Source organism: Balaenoptera musculus, chromosome 17 (assembly GCF_009873245.2).
Source record: "Balaenoptera musculus isolate JJ_BM4_2016_0621 chromosome 17, mBalMus1.pri.v3, whole genome shotgun sequence".
Lineage (NCBI taxonomy): Eukaryota > Metazoa > Chordata > Mammalia > Artiodactyla > Balaenopteridae > Balaenoptera > Balaenoptera musculus.
Genome location: NC_045801.1, coordinates 39,522,539 through 39,541,655, shown reverse-complemented (window position 1 = coordinate 39,541,655; position 19,117 = coordinate 39,522,539). Strand labels below are relative to the sequence as shown.

The window sequence follows — 19,117 nt, the reverse complement described above, 5'->3', positions numbered from 1 at the left end:
TCCCACTTCTGAGCTTACCTAGTCTTAGCAACATCCATGATGACATCAAGCTCCATGATGACATCAAGCCCCGTGCACATCAGAATATGGGGACACATTTTCTCTTAACTTTGTCATGTGAACCTCAGCAACCTGACACAAGCCTGGGTTCACATCTTGACCTGGGTTTACTTTCTCTTTTCTTCCTCTGCCTTTCTGAAAGCTTCTTTGCCATCCACTTCCCTTCTAATCTGTTCTCTACTTCACCTTCTCTTTTGTGCTTGTCACCATTTTGCTTCCTTCTCTTCCTCTGTCCTTTCCTCTCCCCCTCTCCTTCCTTCTTTAATTCATTCCTTCTTTCCTCCCTCCCTTCCTTCCATCCTTCCTTCCTCCTTTCCTTCCTTTCCTAATCATCACAATTAAAGTAACTAAAAATCCCCCATCCTCAGACTAAATTTCTTTCTATTAAGGAAAAACTAGACAGAAGTAAATCGATATACTAATCCATGCTAATTTGGCTTTCTCTTTATGGGAACTGGTGGTAGAGAAGGAATTATTGTATAGCCTCCCAGGGACTGTGCTTTTCAGAATGACAACACTCATTTGAATAGGTAAATCCTGGCCTGTTGTTTAGTTTTTTCTCATGGCTCAGAACTGGAGCCTGCAGAGTATTTTATAGACTGAGGCTTTCAGCTGATCTTGCAGACTGACTTCTGTAGAGAATGTTCAGACGATCAGAGAAGGTTCAATAATTGAGAAAGTTTCCACAATCAATAGACAAACAAGCATCAAAAACAGTACTCTAAGCTGCATAGGCTTCTGGGATTTTAGAAACCATTAGGGGACAAGAAGAATCTTTTAGCTTATAAATCTAAAGGGCCAAAAAAAAAAAAAAGGTTAAAAAAGTTTCTTTAAGTAGGAAGCATCTTAGCCTCCACTTTCTATAATGAAAGAGTGATGCTACCTCTATGAACTTGTCTAAGTTGAACCATGAAAGAGTCTGTAGAATATCAGAGTGCCACACGCCTCTGTTCTTTTTTTTTTAATCCTACACACCACGCGTAACAGAATCCTGGAATATAGTGGTGAGTGAATGGTTGTAAGAAAAACGAAGTTCTAGCTGGACACTGTACCATTGGATTCGACCACGGGAAAGATGGTCATTATTGAGATAGAAGTTGCCTAAACTCTCTGTCTCCCTCTCCTCCCCTGAGGAAGTTCAAGTACGATGTTGTAAGTCAACTTTTCTACTCCTCTCATCCTCTTAAGTGAGACAGCTTATCCTGTGGTTGCTTAGACCAAAGGAGAAGGCATGCAGGAGAATAGTTCTTTCACTTAAAAGAATGTCATCTCCAGTTGCAACCAGTCATGACTTCTGGATAAAAACCAGTTGCCTCAAATACACTGCAACCACATTTTCTAAATCTACCAGAGGCTTGGTTTTTGTGAGTCACAGATAAATTAGGCCCTTCTTGTTTTTTTCTCTGATATCAGTGCAGTAATGTGCTCAGAGAATTCAACCAGGATTAGGCATGATCTTCCCTTTATGAAGCCAATCTGAGTGCCCTGCACAAGTAGGGGGGCCCTCTAGGAGTGGAAACAGCCCCTTTCAGGAGCAGCTTTGTGATGCGTGAGCATTTAGACAGATGGCCCATTTTCTTGTGAAACAAGCATGTATCCCACAAGCTATCAACACCCAACAGCTTCAGTAAATAAGGCTTGATAATAAGAAACCAATTCAAGAGGAGCTCAGATGTTTGCTGTGCTGTCTCTGAACACCCTGTGTGTCAGGAGCCCAGCTGTATTCTGTAGACCACCTACTCTGGTCGTGGTGAGGATGATATTTGTTCAAACATGTCCCCTTTTGTCTGTTCTAGGCAATAGCATGATGCATTCGGCAACTGCCCTCTGGAAGCCAAGGCTTTGTCTCTGACAGGAATCGTGAAACAAATTTCTTAAGAAGTGCCCGTCCACCTGTGTTTAGATTCTAAATTGTGGGAAGATCTAGGATATACTCAGAGAAAAGTCTGTTGAGGTTATGGAGACTTTTCAAAGGACAATTTCCCCCTTTAAAGTGGTTTGAATAAAAGAAGAATTCTTGAAAACTGTCATAGAATATTGGACTAGATGGAACCTTGAAAGATTTTTATTTATTCCTTCTCTGTTAGCTTTCCTTCTAAGACCTAAGAATGTGTTCTATTTTAGAAACCCTCCAAGGAATGGAATTTTCCATAACCTTTCCCCTGTTAACCATTTTTTAAACTCCTACAAAAGCCTTCCATCAGAAAATTCCTGATCGTTTATATGACCCCTAATGCTCACTGCTGCAGCCAAAACCTGGTTCCTATGCCTTATCTTCTGCTGCTCATATCTGCCACAGAAGGGCCCCGTCACAGCTGAAGTCCATTATGAGATCACTTTTTGACTTCTTCTCTAGGCTAAATAATGAGAGATTTTTCCTCCTCTTTTTGTAGGTCATATTTTTCAACTATTTAATGAATTTTATTGTTGAAAATTTGATCGGGGATTTCCTATGTCTGGAAATGCATTAGGTCTTGAACTCTGTAGACCTAATACTGCTCCCTGCTAGCTCTTTTCTTTTTTTTTAAACATCTTTATTGGAGTATAATTGCTTTATAGTAGTGTGTTAGTTTCTGCTTTATGAAAAAGTGAATCAGGTATACATATACATATATCCCCATATCTCCTCCCTCTTGCGTCTGCCTCCCACCCTCCCTATCCCATCTCTCTAGGTGGACACAGAGCACCGAGCTGATCTCCCTGTGCTATGCGGCTGCTTTCCACTAGCTCTTTTACATTTGGTAGTATGTATTAGTCCATTAGTCCATGCCACTCTCTCACTTCGTCCCAGCTTCCCCTTCCCCCTACCCATGTCCTCAAGTCCATTCCCTATATCTGTGTCTTTATTCCTGTCCGGCCCCTAGGTACTTCATAACCATTTTTTTTTTTTTTTTTTAGATTCCATATATATGTGTTAGCACACGGTATTTGTTTTTCTCTTTCTAACTTACTTCACTCTGTATGACAGACTCTAGGTCCATCCACCTCACTACAAATAACTCAATTTCATTCTTTTTTTATGGCTGAGTAATATTCCATTGTATATATGTGCCACATCTTCTTTATCCATTCATCTGTCGATGGACACTTAGGTTGCTTCCATGTCCTGGCTATTGTAAATAGAGCTGCAATGAACATTGTGGTACATGACTCTTTTTGAATTATGGTTTTCTCAGGGTATATGCCCAGTAGTGGGATTGCTGGGTCGTATGGTAGTTCTATTTTTAGTTTTTTAAGGAACCTCCATACTGTTCTCCATAGTGGCTGTATCAATTTATATTCCCACCAACAGTGCAAGAGGGTTCCCTTTTCTCCACACCCTCTCCAGCATTTATTGTTTGTACATTTTTTGATGATGGCCATTCTGACTGGTGTGAGGTGATACCTCACTGTAGTTTTGATTTGCATTTCTCTAATAATTAGAGATGTTGAGCATTCTTTCATGTGTTTGTTGACTATCTGTATATCTTTTTTAGAGAAATGTCTATTTAGGTCTTCTGCCCATTTTTGGATTGGGCTGTTTGTTTTTTTGATATTGAGCTGCATGAGCTGCTTATAAATTTTGGAGATTAATCCTTTGTCAGTTACTTCATTTGCAAATATTTTCTCCCATTCTGAGGGTTGTCTTTTCATCTTGTTTATGGTTTCCTTTGCTGTGCAAAAGCTTTTAAGTTTCATTAGGTCCCATTTGTTTATTTTTGTTTTTATTTCCATTTCTCTAGGAGCTGGGTCAAAAAGGATCTTGCTGTGATTTATGTCATAGAGTGTTCTGCCTATGTTTTCCTCTAAGAGTTTGATAGTGTCTGGCCTTACATTTAAGTCTTTAATACATTTTGAGGTTATTTTTTTGTATGGTGTTAGGGAGTGTTCTAATTTCATTCTTTTACATGTAGCTGTCCAGTTTTCCCAGCACCACTTATTGAAGAGGCTGTATTTTCTCCATTGTGTATTCTTGCACCTTTTATCAAAGATAAGGTGACCATATGTGCGTGGGTTTATCTCTGGGCTTTCTATCCTGTTCCATTGAACTATATTTCTGTTTTTGTGCCAGTATCATACTGTCTTGATTACTGTAGCTTTGTAGTATAGTCTGAAGTCCAGGAGCCTGATTCCTCCAGCTCCATTTTTCTTTCTCAAGATTGCTTTGGCTGTACGTGGTCTTTTGTGTTTCCATACAAATTGTGAAATTTATTGTTCTAGTTCTGTGAAAAATGCCACTGGTAGCTTTAGGGATTGCATTGAATCTGTAGATTGCTTTGGGTAGTAGAATCATTTTCACAATGTTGATTCTTCCAATCCAAGAGCATGGTATATCTCTCCATCTGTTTGTATCATTTTTAATTTCTTTCATCAGTGTCTTATAGTTTTCTGCATACAGGTCTTTTGTCTCCTTAGGTAGGTTTATTCCTAGGTATTTTATTCTTTCTGTTGCAGTGGTAAATAGGAATGTTTCCTTAATTTCTCTTTCAGATTTTTCATCATTAGTGTATAGGAATGCAAGAGATGTCTGTGTATTAATTTTGTATCCTGCTACTTTACCAGATTCATTGATTAGCTCTAGTAGTTTTCTGGTAGCATCTTTAGGATTCTCTATGTATAGTATCATGTCATCTGCAAACTGTGACAGCTTTACTTCTTCTTTCCTGATTTTGATTCCTTCTATTTCTTTTTCTTCTCTGATTGCTGTGGCTAACACTTCCAAAACTATGTTGAATAATAGTGGTGAGAGTGGGCAACCTTGTCTTGTTCCTGATCTTAGTGGAAATGGTTTCAGTTTTTCACCATTGAGAACGATGTTGACTCTGGGTTTGTCATATATGGCCTTTGTTATATTGAGGTACGTTCCCTCTATGCTTACTTTCTGCAGGGTTTTTATCATAAATGGGTGTTGAATTTTGTTGAAAGCTTTTTCTGCATCTATTGTGATGATCATATAGTTTTTATCCTTCAATTTGTTAATATGGTGTATCACTTTGATTGATTTGCATATATTGAAGAATCTTTGCATTCCTGGGATAAACCCCACTTTATCATGGTGCATGAGCCTTTTAATGTGCTGTTGGATTCTGTTTGCTAGTATTTTGTTGAGGATTTTTGCATCTATGTTTATCAGTGATATTGGCCTGTAGTTTCTTTGTGACCTCTTTGTCTGGTTTTGGTATCAGGGTGATGGTGGCCTTGTATAATGAGTTTGGGAGTGTTCCTCCCTCTGCTATATTTTGGAAGAGTTTGAGAAGGATAGGTGTTAGCTCTTCTCTAAATGTTTGAAAGAATTCTCCTGTGAAGCCATCTGGTCCTGGGCTTTTGTTTGTTGAAAGATTTTTAATCAGAGTCTCAATATCAGTGCTTCTGATTGGTCTGTTTATGTTTTCTATTTCTTCCTCATTCAGTCTCGGAAGGTTGTGCTTTTCTAAAAATGTGTCCGTGTTTTCCAAGTTGTCCATTTTATTGACATATAGTTACTTGTAGTAATCTCTCATGATCCTTTTTATTTCTGCAGTGTCAGTTGTTACTTCTCCTTTTCCATTTCTAATTCTATTGATTTGAGTCTTCTCCCTTTTTTTCTTGATGCATCTGGCTAATGGTTTATCAATTTTGTGTATCTTCTCAAAGAACCACCTTTTAGTTTTATTGATCTTTGCTATTGTTTCCTTCATTTCTTTTTCATTTATTTCTGATCTGATCTTTATGATTTCTTTCCTTCTGCTAACATTGGGGTTTTTTTTTTTGTTGTTCTTCTTTCTCTAATTGCTTTAGGTGTAGGTTAGGTTGTTTATTTGAGATGTTTCTTCTTTCTTGAGGTAGGATTGTATTGCTATAAACGTCCCTCTTAGAACTGCTTTTGCTGCATCCCATAGGTTTTGGGTCGTCAAGTTTTCATTGTCATTTGTTTCTAAGTATTTTTTGATTTCCTCTTTGATTTCTTCAGTGATCTCTTGGTTATTTAGTAGTTTATTGTTTACCTTCCATGTATTTGTATTTTTTACAGATTTTTTTCCTGTAATTGATATCTAGTCTCATAGCATTGTGGTCAGAAAAGATACTTGATACGATTTCAAATTTCTTAAATTTACCAAGGCTTGATTTGTGACCCAAGATATGATCTATCCTGCAGAATTTTCCATGAGCACTTAAGAAGAAAGTGTATTCTGTTGTTTTTGTATGGAATGACCTATAAATATCAATGAAATCTATCTTGTTTAATGTATCATTTAAAGCTTGTGTTTCCTAATTTATTTTCATTTTGGATGATCTGTCCATTGGTGAAAGTGGGGTGTTAAAGTCCCCTACTATGATTGTGTTAGTGTCGATTTCCCCTTTTATGGTGTTAGCGTTTGCTTTATGTATTGAGGTGCTCCTATGTTGGGTGCATAAATATTTACAGTTGTTATATCTTCTTCTTGGATTGATCACTTGATCGTTATGTAGTGTCCTTCTTTGTCTCTTGAAATAGTCTTTATTTTAAAGTCTATTTTGTCTGATATGAGAATTGCTACTCCAGCTTTCTTTGATTTCCATTTGCGTGGAATATCTTTTTCTATCCCCTCACTTTCAGTCTGTATGAGTCCCTAGGTCTGAAGTGGGTCTCTTGTAGACAGCATATATACGGGTCTGTTCTTCTGTGTCCGTTCAGCCAGTCTATGTCTTTTGGTTGGAGCATATAATCCATTTACATTTAAGGTAATGTTGATATGTATGTTCCTATTACCATTTTCTTAATTGTTTTGGGTTTGTTTTTGTAGCTCTTTTCCTTCTCTTGTGTTTCCTGGCTAGAGAAGTTCCTTTAGCATATGTTGTAAAGGTGGTGTGGTGGGGGGCTTCCCTGGTGGCACGGTGGTTGAGAATCTGCCTGCCAATGCACGGGACATGGGTTCGAGCCCTGGTCTGGGAAGATCCCACATGCCGCGGAGCGGCTGGGCCCGTGAGCCACAATTACTGAGCCTGCGTGTCTGGAGCCTGTGCTCCGCAACAAGAGAGGCCGTGATAGTGAGAGGCCCGCACACCGCGATGAAGAGTGGCCCCCGCTTGCCACAAGTAGAGAAAGCCCTTGCACAGAAACGAAGACCCAACACAGCCATAAATAAATAAATAAAAACAAATACTTTAAAAAAAAAAAAAAGGTGGTGTGGTGGTGCTGAATTCTCTTAGCTTTTGCTTCTCTGTAAACGTTTTAATTTCTGCATCGAATCTGGATGAGATCCTTGCTGGGTAGAGTCATCTTGGTTGTAGGTTTTCCCCTTTCATCACTTTAAATAAGTCCTGCCACTCCCTTCTGGCTTGCAGAGTTTCTGCTGAAAGATCAGCTGTTAACCTTATGGGGATTCCCTTGTATGTTATTTGTTGTTTTTCCCTTGCTGCTTTTAATATTTTTTCTTTGTTTCTAATTTTTGATAGTTTGATTAACATGTGTCTTGGTGTGTTTCTCCTTGGTTTTATCCTGTATAGGACTCTCTGCCCCTCCTGGACTTGATTAACTCTTTCCTTTCCCACTTAGGGAAGTTTTCAACTGTAATCTCTTCAAATATTTTCTCATTTCCTTTCTTTTTCTCTTCTTCTTCTGGGACCCCTATAATTCGAATGTTGGTGCGTTTCATATTGTCCCAGAGGTCTCTGAGACTGTCCTCAATCCTTTTCATTCTTTTTTCTTTATTCTGATCTGCACTAGTTATTTCCACTGCTTTATCTTTCAGGTCATGCATCCGTTTTTCTGCCTCAGTGTTCTGTTATTGATTCCTTCTAGAGAATTTTTAATTTCATTTATTGTGTTTTTCGTCATTGTTTGTTTGCTTTTTAGTTCTTCTAGGTCCTTGTTAAACATTTCTTTTATTTTTTCCATTCTGTTTCCCAGATTTTGGATCATCTTTACTATCATTACTGTGAATTCTTTTTCATGTAGACTGCCTATTTCCTCTTCATTTGTTTGGTCTAGTGGGTTTTTACCTTGCTCCTTCATATGCTGTGTGTTTCTCTGTCTTCTCATTTTGCTTAACCTACTGTGTTTGGGGTCTCCGTTCACAGGTTGCAGGTTCGTAGTTCCCTTTGTTTTTGGTGTCTACCCCCAGTGGGTGAGGTTGATTCAGTGGGTTGTGTAGGCTTCCTGGTGGAGGGGACTGGTGCTTGTGTTCTGGAGGATGAGGCTGGATATTGTCTTCTTGGTGGGCAGGACCATATCCAATGTTGTGTTTTGGTGTGTCTGTGACCTTATTATGATTTTGGCAGCCTCTTTGCTAATGAGTGGGGCTGTGTTCCTGTCTTGCTAATTGTTTGGCATAGGGTGTCCAGCGCTGTAGCTTGCTGGTTGTTGAGTGGAGCTGGGTCTTAGCGTTGAGATGGAGATCTCTGGGAGAGCTTTTGCTGTTTGATATTACATGTAACTGGGAGGTCTCTGGTGGACCAGTGTCCTGAACTCGGCTCTTCCCCATCAGAGGCACTGGCCTCACACCCCACCAGAGCATTAAGACTCTGTCAGCCACACGGCTCAGAAGAAAAGAGAGAGAAAAAGAAAGAAAGGAAGGAAGGAAGGAAGGAAGAAAGAAAAAGTTATTAAAATAAAAAATAATTTTTAAAAATAACATAATTAAAAAGTAATAAAAAAGAGAAAAAAAGAAAGAAGAGAGCAACCAAACCAAAAAACAAATCCACCAATGATAACAAGCGGTAGAAACTATACTAAAAAAACAAAACAAAACAAAAAACGGACAGACAGAACCCTAGGACAATTGGTAAAAGCAAAGCTATACAGACAGAATCACACAAAGAATCATACACATACACACTCACAAAAAGAGAAAAAGGGAAAAAAATGTATGTATATCATTGCTCCCAAAGTCTACCGCCTCAATTTTGGGATGATTTGTTGTCTATTCAGGTATTCCACAGATGCAGGGTACATCAAGTTGATTGTGGAGATTTAATCCGCTGCTCCCGAGGCTGCTGGGAGAGATTTCCCTTTCTCTTCTTTGTTCGCACAGCTCCTGGGGTTCAGCTTTGGATTTTTCCCCGCCTCTGCGTGTAGGTCGCCTGAGGGCATCTGTTCTTCACTCCGACAGGACGGGGTTAAAGGAGGAGCTGATTAGGGGGCTCTGGCTCACTCAGGCCGGGGGGAGGGAGGGCTACGGAAGGCAGGGTGAGCCTGCGGCAGCAGAGGCCGGTGTGACATTGAACCAGCCTGAGGCATGCCATGTGTTCTCCTGGGGAAGTTGTTCCAGGATCACGGGACCCTGGCAGTGGTGGGCTGCACAGGCTCCTGGGAAGGGAGGTGTGGAGAGTGACCTGTGCTCGCACACAGGCTTCTTGGTGGCAGCAGCAGCAGCCTTAGCGTCTCATGCCCGTCTCTGGGGTCCGCGCTGATAGCCGCACCTCGCACCCATCTCTGGAGCTCGTTTAGGTGGTGCTCTGAATCCCCTCTCCTTGCACACCCCAAAATAATGGTCTCTTGCCTCTTACTCAGGTCCAGACTTTTTCCCGGATTCCCTCCTGGCTAGCTGTGGTGCGCTAGCCCCCTTCAGGCTGTGTTCACACAGCGAACCCCAGTCCTCTTCCTTGGATCTGACCTCCGAAGCCTGAGCCTCAGCTCCCAGCCCCCACCCACCCTGGTGGGTGAGCAGACAAGCCTCTCGGGCTGGTGAGTGCTGGTTGGTTCCGATCCTCTGTGCGGGAATCTCTCCGCTTTGCCCTCTGCACCCCTGTTCCTGCGCTCTCTTCTGTGGCTCTGAAGCTTTCCCCTGGTGCCCATCCCCTGTCTCTGCCAGTGAAGGGGCTTCCTAGTGTGTGGAAACCTTTCCTCCTTCACAGCTCCCTCCCAGTGGTGCAGCTCCTGTCCCTATTCTTTTGTCTGTTTTTTCTTTTTTCTTTTGCCCTACCCAGGTACGTGGGGAGTTTCTTGCCTTTTGGGAAGTCTGAGGTCTTCTGCCAGCATTCAGTAGCTGTTCTGTAGGAGTTGTTCCACATGTAGATGTATTTCTGATGTATTTGTGGGGAGGAAGGCGATCTCCACATCTCACTCCTGCTAGCTCTTAAAATAAACCAAATAAAATGAGGCAAAAAGAATGAAGCAGCTGCAACCAAAACAAAACATCACAAAAGCAAAAAATAAAACCACCAGGTAGTTGTGTTTCTGGTTTATGATTGAGCAAGACATTTATAAGATGAAGCATGCTTCAGAGGAAGTGAGCATCTTGTTTATTGAAGATTGATCAACAAGAACTTGGTCAGGTTAGATAAATACATATGCAACTCACAATTTAAAATTCAGACTGTGAAAAGCTAGGCATGCTGAGAAGGTAAGGATGAACCAATACTAGCCCTTTATTAGTACAATTGGCCCTCTGAGTCTGTGGGTTTCACCTTCACAGAATCAACCAACTGCAGATTGAAAACATTTGGAAAAAAATTCCAGAAAGTTCCAAAAAGCCACACTTGAATTTATTGCAAGCCAGCAACTATTTACATAGCATTTACATTGTACTAGGCATTATAAATAATCTAGAGATGATTTAAAATATATGAGAGTTTGTGCATATGTTAAATGCATATACTACACCATTTTATGTAAGGGACTTGAACATCCATAGATTTTGGTATTTGCTGGGGAGCCCTGGAACCAAACACTCTGAATATATTGAGGGAGGGATGACTGTTTTATCTGCTACATATCTATAACTTCTAGTTAACGTGGGCCTTTGGGGACCATTGAGCTGTTATATTGCAATAGCTTTCATTATGCTGCTAGATACAACTATTTTAGATTTTACAATTATATTTTCTCTCTAGTTCGTTTTTAGGAAGAGATACAACCTTTTTCATGTTTTAGTAACAAAATTATGATTTTAAGTAAATGTAGACATTTTCCATATTTTTCTTTGCTTTGCAACTGTTGAAATAGAATGAGATAAATCTGACCTTTAATGTTTGTTTGAACTCACTTAAAAAACTATCTTTGGTAACTCTTGCTATTGTTTAATATAGCATTCATTCAAAAGAGTTTAGCATGTATCTACAATCTAAAGAAGAATGAAAAAGTTACATGTGTTCTCACTCAGTTTCAGAGATAGAATGCTACCAGTGCCTTAGAAACCTGCTGTGTGCCCCTCTATGATGATTTCCCCCTCTCTGCCCTAACCCCATCTGATATAAATGATATCCTAATTTTGGTTTACCATTACTTTGCTTTTTCTTCATGATTTTATCATCTCTGTATGCATTGCTAAAGATTATATTACTTAGCTCACTGAATTTTGAAATTTATATTATGGAATCATACTCTTCTATTTCTTTTGTGATTTGTTCTTGCTTTTTCTTTCATATTTCTGTTTTTATATTCATTTATACATATTTATATATGTAGCTATAGGTAATTTTAACTACTTTATCATATTCCATTGTATGACTGTACCATAGTTTACCCATGTTACTGTTGATAGACATTTGGGTTGGTTGTAGTTTGAGGCCTTATGCTTGTTTCTATATGACCATTTTGGTACATGTCTCCAAGAGCCCAACTGCCAGAATTCTTCTAAATTGCACCTAAAGTGGAATCGTCAGGCTGTGAGATGTAGTCATCCTAAAAGCATATGCCCAATTGTTTTCCTAAATGAGTTTAATAATTTCCTGCTCCTGCCAGCAGTGGATGAGAATTCCTGTTGCTCAGCATCCTTGCCACGACTTCATATTTTCAGATTAAAATCTTTTTACCAATTAGATAGGTGCAAAGTGATATCGAGGATTTAATTTACGTTTCCCTGATCAATAATGAGTTTGGTCATTTCAAATGCTTGACGGCTGTTCATAATTTCTTTTCTTTTATGTGAATTCTGAGAAAAGTCTTTGTCTGATTGTTTAAATATCTGGGCTATATCTGGATCTGGTTCTATTGAGTACTCTATTTCCTGATAAAAATTCTTTTTATTTCTTGCTTATTTTATAACACATAATTTTTTATTGGGAGCTGGATATCATCTGTAAGAGAACAGTAGAGCCTGAGGTGAACAGTGTACATGTTCAAAAATGAGAACGCCTCTTCTGTCAAGCCATTAGTGTGAGGGTGGTACAGTCCACCTATTTGGAGTTGAGCTAGGTTTGGATTGTATCATTTCTATTCTTGCTTTTGGTGCTCACATACTTCAGGCTGCTGCTGCTAGTCTGTTTTTAGTGTAGGGGTTGGGTTGTCAGAGCAGTTTTCCCAGTGCCTTGCTTCACCCTCAGCTTTCAGCAGTCTCTGTATGCCTGCACCACAGAAGGGGTCTCTATGTGCCCTTGCCCTTCCCTTGGCTATGAACTGTTACTGCTCTGCTTGTTTCTCACTGGAGGCTCCTGGCAGGGACAGGATGGTTTCTTGGTGCTTCTGCCCCTCAGTCTTAGCCAGGCTTTATGTGCCTGAGCTCAAGAGTGGGGCTTTCTCATTTGTTTATTTTTTGTTTTTATTTTCATTACTCTAGGAGGTGGATCAAAAAAGATATGACTGCGATTTATTTCAAAGAATGTTCTGCCTATGTCTTCCTCTAAGAGTTTTATAGTGTCCAGCCTTACATTTAGGTCTTTGATCCATTTTGAGTTTCTTTTTGTGTATGGTGTTAGAGATTGTTCTAGTTTAATTTTTCTACATGTAGCTGTCCAGTTTTCCCAGCACCACTTATTGAAGAGACTGTCTTTTCTCCATTGTGTATTCTCACCTCCTTTGTCATAGATTAGTTGACCATAGGTGCGTGAGTTTATTTCTGGGCTTTCTATCCTGTTCCATTGATCTATATTTCTGTTTTTGTGCCAGTACCATACTGTTTTGATTATGGTACTTTGTAGTATAGTCTGAAGTCAGGGAGGCTGATTCCTCCAGCTCCATTGTTCTTTCTCTGGATTGCTTTGACTATTCTTTAATGAAAATAAAAACAAAAATAAACAAATGGGACCTACTTAAACTTAAAAGCTTCTGCACAGCAAAGGAAACCGTAAACAAAATGAAAAGACAACCCACAGAATTGGAGAAAATATTTGCAAATGAAGCAACCGACAAGGGATTAATCTCCAAAATATACAAACAGCTCATGCAGCTCTATGTCAAAAATCAAACAACCCAATCAAAAAATGGGCAGAAGATCTAAATAGAAATGTCTCCAAAGAAGACATGGCCAAAAAGCACATAAAAAGATGCTCAACATCACTAATTATCAGAGAAATACAAATCAAAACTACAATGAGGTATTACCTCACAAGGTCAGAATGACCATCATCCAAAAGTCTACAAACAATAAATGCTGGAGAGAGTGTGGAGAAAAGGGAACCCTCCTATACTGTTGGTGGGAATGTAAATTGTTACAACCACTGTGGAGAACAGTATGGAGGTTCCTTAAAAAACTAAAAATACAACTACCATATTGATTCAGCATTCCCACTCCTGGGCATATATTTGAAGAAAACGATAATCTGAAAGAATACCTGCACCCCGATGTTCATTGCAGCACTGTTTATGATAGCCAAGACATGGAAGCAACCTAAATGTCTGTTGACAGAGGAATGGATAAAGAAGATGTGGCACATACATACAATGAGATATTACTCAGCCATAAAAAAAATGAATTAATACCATTTGCAGCAACATGGATGGACCTAGAGATTATCATACTAAATGAAGTAAGTCAGACAGAGAAAGACAAATATCATATGATATCGCTTATATGTGGAATCTAAAAAAATGGTACAAATAAACTTATTTATAAAACAAAAATAGAGTCACAGATGTAAAGAACAAACTTATGGTTACCAGAAGGTGGGGGGGAGGAGGGTAAACTGGGAGATTGGGATTGACATATACACACTACTATATATAAAATAGATAACTAGTAAGGACCTACTGTATAGCACAGGGAACTCTACTCAGTACTCTGTAATGGCCTATATGGGAAAAGAATCCAGAAAAGAGTGGATATATGTATATGTATACTGATTCACTTTGCTGTACAGTAGAAACTAACAACATTGTAAATCAACTATACTCGTATAAAAAAAATTTTTTTTAATTAAAAAAATAAAGAGTGGGTCTTTCTCAGCGTTTCTGCTCCTCCCCCTGTGGAAGCCAAACTCTGCCATGAGTCATGGGGATGTGTACTGCATCCCTTACCCAGGGGCAGCAGAACTCTTTACATCAGTGCAGAATTCTGGGCGTGGGCAAGTTTCCTGCCCTCGCCTGGAGACAGGTGTCAGTGCAGGGTAGGAGTGCAGTTTCTACCCTTTTTCCTGTAGCCGCCAGCCTTTGCCTGGTACTGCCCTGCAGGACAGTTTTCTGCCTCTCCCCCAGGGGGAGAGGGCCTCGGCTTCGTATGAGAGAAGGGTCCCGGAAGTCGGTGTATTTGCTGCCTGCTCCCGACAGCACCCGGTCATATGTATCCCTGCACCACGAGGTGGGCTCTCTTAGGGCTTCTGCCCTGCTCTTTATTTCCTGTGAGCCCCTGATGGAAGCTTGTGGAAAAGATCTGGAAAATAGGTACCTAGAGCCCTTATATGGGAGGTTCCCAGGGATTCTAAACTCTCATGTTAACACACACTCAGCCCTTTAAGAATCTGTTAACATTTCAGTTGTCTTCATTCTTGCCTTTATGACTGTGGCCTCTCCCTCCTGTCGCTGCTAAAGGCAGAAAGTTCATGTGTCCCACCTCTCCTTTGATGAGCTCATTATCCTCTGCAATTCAGTTCCTCTGGTTGAATTACAATATCAGATCTCTGATGGGCCTAAAAAAGTTGTGATTTTTCTAGATTATCCAGATTTCTCTTATTGTTAGGGTAGGGGCAGAATTCTCCTGTGGCTATCTACACCTTAGGAGGAAGCTGACTGATTTTTCCTCTCCCTACCTCTACCCTCTCTATTCCCGTCCTCTGCCTTGTTTTTCTTCATAATACTTAAAACTACCATTACATTATATTTATTTATTGCCCGTCTCCCTCACCAGGATATAAATTCCATTAAGGCAGAATATTTGCTTGTTTTGTCCATTTCTGTATCTCTGGAACATAAGAGAAACTCAGTAAAAGCTGTTGAATAAATGCATGCATAAATGCCCAAGACCATGACGTTTTCTCCAGGATCTTTCATTAGCTTGTTTTCATAAGAATGTACTTCTTCTGATGCTGTTCTCTTTCCCTTGTTCTGCCATGTTTTTCATATGTCCCATTTCGATTGTGTTCTTATTTATCTTTTAATCAAGCAAATCTGTTTGCCTTCAGTATCTCCATATGCCCCAATAACAACGAAGTGGGGGCTTGTCCTTGGGCTGCTCTCTGTCTACCCTTGATTTAGTGTATCTTTGCTCTCAGACCCACAGCTGGCCTGCAGGTGTTTCTGTGCCGCTGCCAGTCTGATTCTTCATCCTCGCAGGCTGTCATCCAGTGCATCTCTGCCCTACTGCAGAAGTCCGCCCCCACCCCAAGACCTGAGCCTTTGGTGGTCAGGGCTCATGTGTGCCTCACAAATAGCAAACCCTGTATTTCAGAGCATCAGGGTTCCCTTTCTGCCTTCCTATTTGTTTTGTTGTGGCTGCTCTTGGCTCTTGCTGCTGTTTGAATAATTTTTACTCTTTACTGCATTTGGAAGAGATGGTGGTGAGATGGAAGCTGGAGGGCAGGGGATTGTTCAGTGCTCTGCCTGCCTCGGGGAGCAGCGCATAAGGAGGGTAGATGAGGGGGCACCCCACTTCTCTGTTGGTTCTAGGCCATGCTATTGCTCTAGGGGCTGCACATCTGGCAGCAGAACCGGTGCATTCCCTTATCTTTTATAACATGATCTTTTTTCATAAATCTGGAGTTTACTGTGTGTCTGAGTTGTCTGTTTTTGTTTTGTTTGCTTAAATCAGATCCAAATATGTTACAAGTAATGTTCATTTCTGCCTGACCTTTTGTTATGTTTTTCTGGGTTATCCTTTGTGAGGCTGCATTAAAGCATGCTAGCCAGACACCCTGTTGAATGAGACCTCCTGCACTACTATTTTCGAGGTGTAGGTTGAAGCTTTACCATTAGGAAAATTCAAGTTCATTAAATATGCTACTGAATTAGAAATAGCTTTTTGTCATCACCTAGTCTTTAAATCAGTTTATATTAAAATTACTACTATCCCATGGTAACCCCCAATATATTCTGTTTTTGTAAAAAAAAAAAAAAGTAAAACAAACTCTCTTCCATATCACTGTGCCAAAGACCTCATCCTATGGGATATCATTTAGTTTCCTATCATCAAACCATTTCCATCTTTTAACTGTTAGTTTAAGTAATAATTCTGGATTAGAGAACAGAGATATTTCAGAAAACATAAAGAAATATAATTGTAAAACAGCCTCAGTTATTCTGAAGGAAGTCTGAAGGTTAAAACAATAGCTGCCCACCTAGAGGGGTGGGATGGGGAGGGTGGGAGGGAGGGAGACCCAAGAGGGAAGAGATATGGGAACATATTGTATATGTATAACTGATTAACTTTGTTATAAAGCAGAAGCTAACACACCATTGTAAGGCAATTATACTTCAATAAAGATGTTTAAAAAAAAAAAAAAAAAAAACAATAGCTGCCTTGATTTAATTACTCATGTGTTATCTGAGAAAAAGTTGATTAAAACAGATTTTGACACTTTTTATCCAGTGGAACTTTAACTTCATTGGGAAAATGGTTCTGAGGGTGGTGAGAATGTTGACTAATTGACTTGTTCATCCCACATGGGATTACACCACTTTTTGAATCAGAATTTCCTGCTGTTGCAACACGTTTTTTTCTTTTTTTTTTTTTTTTCCGTAGAAACAATCTATTTGGGTTCATTACATGGCCATTTGTTAGTCTGGGGCATTGTACTTGTTTATGACTACAATGAAGTCATAGTAAGCCGGGTCTGCCTGTGTATACAGAGTCAGTGGGAGATCCTGCAGCTGCTCAGGGAATGAGGCAGTGCAAGGGGTCACCCTGATATTTTAAACCCCAAATCCTGCTTTCCCGAAGTCCTGGGGCATTTTCATGTTAATCATCAAGATTTGTTCAACTTCGGTTTATTTATTTACGGTATGCTGTACGTAGAATCAATCTGTTGAACTTGGTTTTTTTAAGCTTTTTTTTTTTTAAGAGATTGGAGTTTATTTATTTATTTTTGGCTGTGTTGGGTCTTCGTTTCTGTGCGAGGGCTTTCTCCAGTTGCGGCAAGTGGGGGCCACTCTTCATCGCGGTGCGCGGGCCTCTCACTATCGCTGCCTCTCTTGTTGCGGAGCACAGGCTCCAGACGCGCAGGCTCAGTAGTTGTGGCTCACGGGCCCAGTCGCTCCGCGGCATGTGGGATCCTCCCAGACCAGGGCTCGAACCCGTGTCCCCTGCATCAGCAGGCAGACTCTCAACCACTGCGCCACCAGGGAAGCCCAAGCTTTTTTATTGAAGTGTAATATTCTCAGAGAACATGCACAAATCCTAAGGGTATAACAAGATGAAGTTTTACCAACTGAGTGCACCTGTGTAACCAGTACCCAGAAAAAAGAACGTGACCAGCACCTGGTCAGGAAACAGAACATGACCAGCACCCAGCAGCTCGACTCGTGTCCTCGTCCTGTCACTACCCCTCCTTACCATGGGTAACCACTCTCCTGTTTTGCTTGTTTTTCTATCTCACATAAATGGAATTATACACGATGCATTATTTCTTTCATTCTTCATTATGTTTATGAGATTCGTGTATTTATTGTGTATTGTATTTGTTCATTCACACTGCCGTGCAGCGTTCCATTGATCAATACAACACACTATTCATTCTGCTGTTGACAGGCATTTGAGTAGTTTTCTTTGCGGGGGAGATGGGAGTTATTATGAATACTCTCTGAACGTTCTAGTACGTCCCTTCTGGTGAAAGCATTCATATGCATCCATTCCTGTTGGAGTGCAGCTGGGAGTGGAATTGCTGGGTCCTAGGGTGTGTGTATGTTCAGATTTAGTAGATAAGCCAGTTTTCCAGAATGGTTGTAAGTATTTATACTCACACTTGATGTATGAGAGTTCCAGTTGCTCCACCTCCTCACCAATACTTTCTGTCTTTTTCATTTTAGCTATTCCAGTGGATATGTACTGAATGTGGTTTAATTTATATTTCCTTGATGATAATGAACCTGAGCAACTTTTAATATGATTATTAGTAATTTGTATTGATATATCCTTTTTTTTGTGAATTGTCTGTTCAAGTTTTTTGCCCATTTTTCTATCATTTGACTCTCTTTTTGTTACTGTTTCATAGGAGTTCTTTATATAATCTGGATATGGGACCTCTGTTGAAAATATGTATGGTAAATATTTTCTCCTCTGTGGGTTGGCTTTTCATTCCTGTAATGGAGTCTTTTGATGAACAAATATTCCTAATATTTTTAAAGTCCAATTTATTATTTTTTCTTTTATGGTTTGCACTTTTTTGTCCAGTTTAAGAAATCTTTGCCTACTCTAAGTTGACAAAGCTGTTCTATGCTTTCCTCTAACATCTTTATTTAAATTTGTAATTCATCTGACTTGATATTCGTATACTACATGATCTAGAGATCAAGATACATACTTGCCATGTGGATATCCTATTAACCCAGCGTCATTTTACTTGGTTTTTAACTTGTTTAAAATATGTCCATACACAGGGAGGGGGAAAGGGTAAGCTGAGACAAAGTGAGAGAGTGGCATGGACATATATACACTACCAAATGTAAAATAGATGGCTAGTGGGAAGCAGCTGCATAGCACAGGGAGACCAGCTCAGTGCTTTGTGACCACCTAGAGGGGTGGGATAGGGAGGGTGGGAGGGAGACGCAAGAGGGAGGGGATATGGGGATATATGTATACGTATAACTGATTCACTTTGTTATACAGCAGCAACTAACACAACAATGTAAAGCAATTATACTCCAATAAAGATGTTAAAAAAAATAAAAATTAAAACAAAACAAAAAAATAAATAAGTAAAATAAAATATGTCCATAAAATTTAGTTTCACTGAAATATTTTTTATATTTTCCTGGAGAGAATTAGTAATGATTCTTGAAAAAAATTTAAACCTATGGTGATGTAAAATTTAT

The 19,117-nt window shown here is 39.7% G+C and overlaps 1 protein-coding gene across 5 annotated transcripts in view; it reads left to right on the top strand.

The window, feature by feature from the left end:
- The window catches only part of CPQ (carboxypeptidase Q), a 498,122-nt gene that overhangs the window by 310,140 nt on the left and 168,865 nt on the right, over positions 1 to 19,117 (top strand). For 3 of the 5 annotated variants that reach the window (XM_036830874.1, XM_036830876.1, XM_036830875.1), the window contains exon 6: positions 18,298 to 18,346. The exons of the other annotated variants lie outside the window; for them this stretch is intronic. In XM_036830874.1, the coding sequence (XP_036686769.1) occupies positions 18,298 to 18,346 (49 nt within the window). The remainder of the gene's footprint in view (positions 1 to 18,297; positions 18,347 to 19,117) is intronic. 5 annotated transcript variants of the gene reach the window in all.